We start from the raw sequence: 6,451 nt of genomic DNA on the forward strand, positions 1-6,451 counted from the left end.
TCACTAAGCTTACCAAGTGTTTGGCCTTTCAAAATTTGATCGTGACATCGAGTTTCACGTAACGCAATAAACCAAAAACTAAGTCCATTAATACTTAACGCTACAGACTCCAATAACCCTTACGGAGCAGTAAGACACACTAATAAACTTGCTACCTAATCTAGGACTGGACTCTTAACAAGAACCAGATCGATTAAACCGTAATACATATAACATTTCAACTACAAGTGATCACCCAAGACTCAAAGAAAGACTTATCTAGGATTTGCTAAACTTGGATTCATCAATGTCAACACCTTCTTGAGTAGCACGTTCACCACCAGATTTGTCAGTGGAACTAAGTCCACCTTTTCGACCCATTTCTTGGTAGCCTTCTCTCCCTATCTGCTCTTTCCTTGTCTGTCCTCCTTTTTGACCTAAATCTTGATAACCTTCTGTTCCTAGCTGCTCCTTTCTTGTTTGCCCTCCCCTGCTTCGACCTTTATTTAATTCACCAACATCATACCTCATTAGCCAAACAAGAAAAGAAAAGGGAACAAAAGTATTTAATACTTATTAAGAGTTCGTCCTCTTTAACAATTTAAATTTTGACTAGTGAAAGAACAAAACTAGTCAGATTGCTTAATTTCGTATAAATTAAAACAAAGCAGTACGATCTCTCTCTCTCTCCTTCCAAATTTTTGTGTGAAGCTAAGCGTGGTGAACCCTTACCAAGGTTCAATTTGACTCCTCTTTCCTTTGAATCTAATTGAATTAAATTAATTTAATATTTTTCATTTAAAATTTAAATATTCAAAAATTAAAAAAAAATACATAAAAATTTTAGAAAATGTCAATCAAATTCTATGTAATTCGAAAAATAAAAAATGCCACATTGGGACATAGGAAGTACATGACAGTAACTCTTTATATACCGTGTAAATCACGGTAGTGATTAATTTTAAAATATTTAAAAATTTCATGACTAAACAAAAATCTCTAACTTGCTAGGAAAAAAATCATATTAAAAAAATTAACTTCTTCAAACTTACGGTCGAGAAGATAAACATAATATCATTAAAAGTAAAACGAAAATTAAATTATTTTCAAATTTAAACTAAAAATATGTGTTACATAAAATAGAATATAAACAGAATAATAGTCACATAAAGCAAAACAAAACAAAACAAAGCAGAGGTAGTAAGTGAGATGGCCAACAATTAAATATAATTATAAAAACAGATCAAAGCTCTAGATTTATTTCTCACAATCAGTAATCATCGAGAGAGAAAATTCTCTTATACATGAAAATACATTTTTCACGGCTTAAAACTTTTAGATTAAATAAATTGATCATACAGTACTAAAGATGTGACAGAAAAAGTTAGATAATTTTAACCTTGAGCAAGATGTTCCTGAGCTTCAAGGCTCTTTCCACCAGTGCCACCTGGGACTACTGTCTCTCCCTGTCTAGCTCTTGCATCAAGACGAGATCTTTCTTCTTGCCCTGATGCCATTCTTTCTCTACCAAATTAATTAAACCTTCTCAAAATGAACTGCACTCTCAAAGTAGTTAATTAATCTTTCTGTGAATTTTTCATGCAATGCATACTCAGGTTTGTATGACAAATTATATAATAAATCGAGCAGGTTACTGAAGAGGCAGTTTTTGGAAGTACGTACGTGGCAGAAAAAGAACAAGATGAAGACACGTGGTGGCCTGCTGAGGCTTGCATGAAAACAATGATGGCAGATGAAGAAAGACACGTGTCTCATCTACAATTTTCCCACCGCATGCAACTGCATCTTCCAGAATTTCTCTCTAGTTTAACCTTTAACAATCTTTTCTACGCAATTAAATTATTATTTCAAAGATAAATTTACACCTAATTGTTAGTAAATGAAATTAATTAACTTGGATACAACCATCTGCATTCTGCTCTCCAACAAATTAAAATTTATTGATAAAAAGATCATTACATGTGGCCGGCTTTATTTAATCAGCACCAAGTCAGTAGGGTTCACCTCGACGGAAGACCGAAGAACCATCCGAAAAGCTTATTCCGAACTCACCGCAAACTCATCACAGATTAATCGTATCGAAGCTATATATAGGCTTAATTGTCAGTGTCCGAATAGGATAAACAAATTCACATGCCGTTCAAAATTTGAAGTCTTGATTTAAAATTTGTGCTTGTTTATGTTATTTGAATAAACTTTCAATTTTATTTTGAAATTTTGATTACAAATTCCAAGTTCACTTAAATTGTAGAATTTCATTCTCAATTTTGTGATTTCAATTATTTAAAATTTAAAACTTGATCATAAAGTTATATTTTATAAACTAGACTCATAATTTTAAATCTTAAAAAAAAAAAAAAGACCATGCTCAACGTGAAAATATTGTAAGTATCATATAGTAGAATTATATTCAAGATCAATTAGTTACTATTATTGTCAGAGGGTCTTTGTAAAATTATGTCTAGTTGAAATTATGTTTTTAATAGCATGCATGTAATCACAAATATTTATTTGTAAAATAAACATGGAGATATGCGATTTATTAATGCAGCGCTTTAGGATATTCCATATCTTGTTTAAGAACTATGATTTGCTTATTTGGTAAGCTTATAAAAGACTTTGGGAATTTTGAATGTTCTTCACAAATTGTGGGGCTTTCATGTTTACAAGCAAAAGTACCTTTTAAAACTCAAATTGCATGTCCAAACAAAGTTTAAAATTTCAAATCGATCTCTACCCAAATCAATAATTTCAAATTCAAGTCAAACGCCTTCTTTGTTTACTATTCCCTCCATTTCAATTTGTTGGTCTTATTTTGAGTGAACACGAAGTTTAAGCAAGTAAAGAGGACTTTTGTATCTTGTGGTCATAAATTAAAAATATGTATAATGTAACCAAATATCTTTTAATCTTGTGTTCTTAAACATACCATGTGAAATGTTAAAATTAATGAATTTTTAAATTAGGAAAGAGACATCCTTTTAAAACAAACTGAAAGAAAAGTAAGACAAACAAATTGAAATAGAGAGTATTTTTATGTTACTTCTATGCAATTTACCATTTACTTCGTATGACTATAATCTTTATTTTTATCATCAAAATGCCAATTAATACTAAGTTAATTACTTGCATGTGGCCTTAACACAATATATTCAATTGTTAATTTTCCAATCAGATTTTAAGTTCGTGCATAATTTATACTCTTGTGGGCTAGGAGTAACATACAGTTTATGCTCGTGCGTTAAGAGCGTTTGACAATTTGCAGTTTAGGTTTGTACATCGAGAAGAATTGTGACATGCAATTTAAGCTGATGCGTCAAGGAGAATAACAATCGTCGAACAAAAGCAATATATATATTTCATTCCAGAGATTGTAGTCGCACTATGAGATTCACTTTTCTTCACCGTCCATCAATAGGTGAAGCCGAATCCATTCAAGCCACAAACATGACCAGTAGATGTAGTGGCGATAACGTCTTTGCGAGGATCGTCGTTCATAATTCTAAAGGCCATCACACCATTTGATGTTGAAGTTTGCAAACTTCGAATTACAAAGGAAGAGATCAAGCGAAGAGATGATCCCACTGAGCACGCAAATTTATTTGCAACACTTTTTTGATGTATTGAAATAAATAGTAACTACAAATAAAATATAAGGAAATGAGAATATTTTATTATAGTGTCATATGTACGCTTCAAACCTGGGGAGGCGTGGCTGGCACTGGGTGCCTCACTATGCCCGAGCGTACCAATTTGTAGCTCGTATAACCTGTGTCTCAATGAATAGCTTAGGCCAATGAAGCCGATCTATAAGCGTGGTATTGTAACTTAGACCGACAAGGCCATACACTAAAATATTTGTAAACAACAATCAACTTAACCAAAGTGGGATGATCCGGTCATATATAACATAAGTATTGCTGTGCAAGCCGACAAGGCCGCCATACTGACTCTACTGGACATACAAGATACGTCTACAAGCCTCTAAAGAGTGACAACTATACTATGGTCGGGACAAGCCCTGACTTACCCATCATCTGTGTATACACAAAGCTCTGGACCTGGTAACTCCGAATGACATGGAACTTACCACACTAGCTGGTACTCAGAAAATTTACTAATGTGGTCCTTCCGGCTGCCTATCTGAACCTGCGGGTATGAACACAACATCCCCGGCAAAAGGAACGTTAGTATGAAATAATGTACCGAGCATGTAAGGCAACTGAAATTGATACTGAACTAAAGTACAAGACAAACAGAAGAGTCAATAAAGAATCTGGCTATACTTACCTGCCTCTGTCATCTAACAACTAAACAACATAATATCAAACTACTTAGTCTCATGTATGACATCTAGACATATATAAATAGCCTCGAAGGCAAGTGCATAGCCACGAAGGCAAGTGTATAGCCCCAAAGGCAATCTGTATATTATAGCCCTGAAGGCAAGCGAGCATCTATATAGCCCCGAAGACAACTGTATAGTCAGTAGACTCGAAGGCAATATGTGAATAATAGCCTCGTAGGAAAGTGCATACTTCTATGACCTCTACAATTATCTTTTCTATCTACTAACTATATAAGCAACCATGCTAGTCTGAAGGTAAACTCCCGACAAGGGAAAGTACTATGAAGCTATCAAGAACAATATAGAGATGAGATCTTTGTGGAGGTACTTCCTTGTGATCTTATTCATAACTTGCTCGGTTGAGGATTCATGCCAAAACAAAGAAAGGGAATAGCCTTTACATACCTTGAATGCCGACCCTTCAATAATGACCATGAAATCAGTCCGCCCAACATATGTTAATCTACAAGGATGATAATAACGCCACTATCAAATACAAGAAAATACAATCAACCACACGACGAGTGGAAAGCTTGCTATAACCAACTATACGGCTTTTCTCCTCGCCCTTCTTTCTTCCGAGGTCATAACAACAACAAACTACATGTATACTAGCTGGACAGCATATTCAGAACTTTATCTCAACAAGAACAACCTAGCAATATCTTATAAAAACCCCAAACAATTGAACTCACAGCTTCAAAATATCGACCGGTGAGTTCTAAACAAATACACACTTTATATGTTCATATGAATTTGTAGAATATTGTAGATGAAGAATCGTATCATTGTCACCCTCTTTAGAGTTTTTCGTCACCTTACTTGACTATGAAGTAACCTTTGATACGCTTTAACGGGAAGACGTTGCTGCACGTTTAAGTAACGTTGTTGAGAGGAAAATATTCCTGCTACTAAATTGTTGAAGGAGAAGATTGATGCTATGTTATTGCAAGAGAAAAGTGCTGGAACGTTTTTGCCACTTCAAGTAGAACAATCCCAAAGTGATTTGCTCTCCAAGTTATTTCATAAGGAAAGGATACCTAAGCCCCTTTTAATTTACTACTATATATAAGTGTCGGTAGGATTTTTTTGTAGTCTTCACATCCTCACAACATCCTATAGGAATCTTACACGTGGCATTGTACTTGCATTTTTTTTCATTTTTGTGTCATTCATTACTAAAGGCCACTTCACACATGGGCTTTTATAATTGGTGTATTGTGTAACGTTTTTTAAAATCTCTTCTTGATGCTTATTATATTATTCTTGAATCCATATTATGGTGGTTTTAATTTTTATATTTAGTTTAAAATTAATAATTATTTATATAACGAAGCAAGTATTAGTATTTTTAAAAGATATTTTACCCTTATTTCTAATAAGTGAATTGCTACATAAGTAAAAAATATTAAATTGATAGTATTTAACTAAATATATTTTAATCTAGGGATGAGTTATTTTTTAAAGGGTGTGACTAAATTAAAAACATCATATAATATGAACTGGGGAAGTGCCTTTTAAATTGTTTGTTCTTAGACTGGTACAATTTAGGTAACTTTGGCGCCAAATTTTGTTTTTCAGTGAGATGACATATGCTTACGAATAAGAAAAGTAAAATTTATTGAATGGTGTTGTATAGTATTGAAGACGAAGGTAGCATTATCAGTCAAAATTGAATTGTCTTTATAATCTCTTGTTTGATTAACTAGGAGCTAATCCTTTTAAGCATAAAGTATATAAGAATAATTAAATTAATTCTTAAGGTTCATCTTAATGAATTTAAGTTATTTCTTGAATTTCGTCTAAAAGTAAGGTTAAAACCCGCATTTAACTAGCATAAAGCCTTGACACATAAAATAAATGAGTGAAAATTCAATAAAAGTAAGGTTAAAACCCGCATTTAACTAGCATAAAGCCTTGACACATAAAATAAATGAGTGAAAATTCAATTAATATATATATATAAAAAAACATTATCTATAAATGAAAATCGCATTCTCACAAAATCCTAAAAATACGAAAATATTTTTTAATTTATGATCCTCCCCCAGTTGTAACTGCTGACACCTAATTTTTGACCTCCAATAATTTATTTTAATTGCC

General features: G+C 32.9%; 1 protein-coding gene across 1 annotated transcript; it reads right to left on the minus strand.

Annotated features, from left to right (window-relative positions):
• Positions 1–67: 67 nt before the first annotated feature.
• On the minus strand, positions 68–1,596 carry LOC132630836 (carrot ABA-induced in somatic embryos 3). Its single transcript, XM_060346438.1, has 2 exons — positions 1,379–1,596; positions 68–479 (listed from the first exon to the last, which is right to left on the minus strand). Exons 1-2 carry the CDS (start codon positions 1,494–1,496, stop codon positions 259–261), a joined length of 339 nt encoding a protein of 112 aa, XP_060202421.1. The 5' UTR covers positions 1,497–1,596; the 3' UTR covers positions 68–258.
• Between the last annotated feature and the right edge of the window lie 4,855 nt (positions 1,597–6,451).

The sequence above is a fragment of the Lycium barbarum genome, chromosome 3, assembly GCF_019175385.1.
Source record: "Lycium barbarum isolate Lr01 chromosome 3, ASM1917538v2, whole genome shotgun sequence".
Lineage (NCBI taxonomy): Eukaryota > Viridiplantae > Streptophyta > Magnoliopsida > Solanales > Solanaceae > Lycium > Lycium barbarum.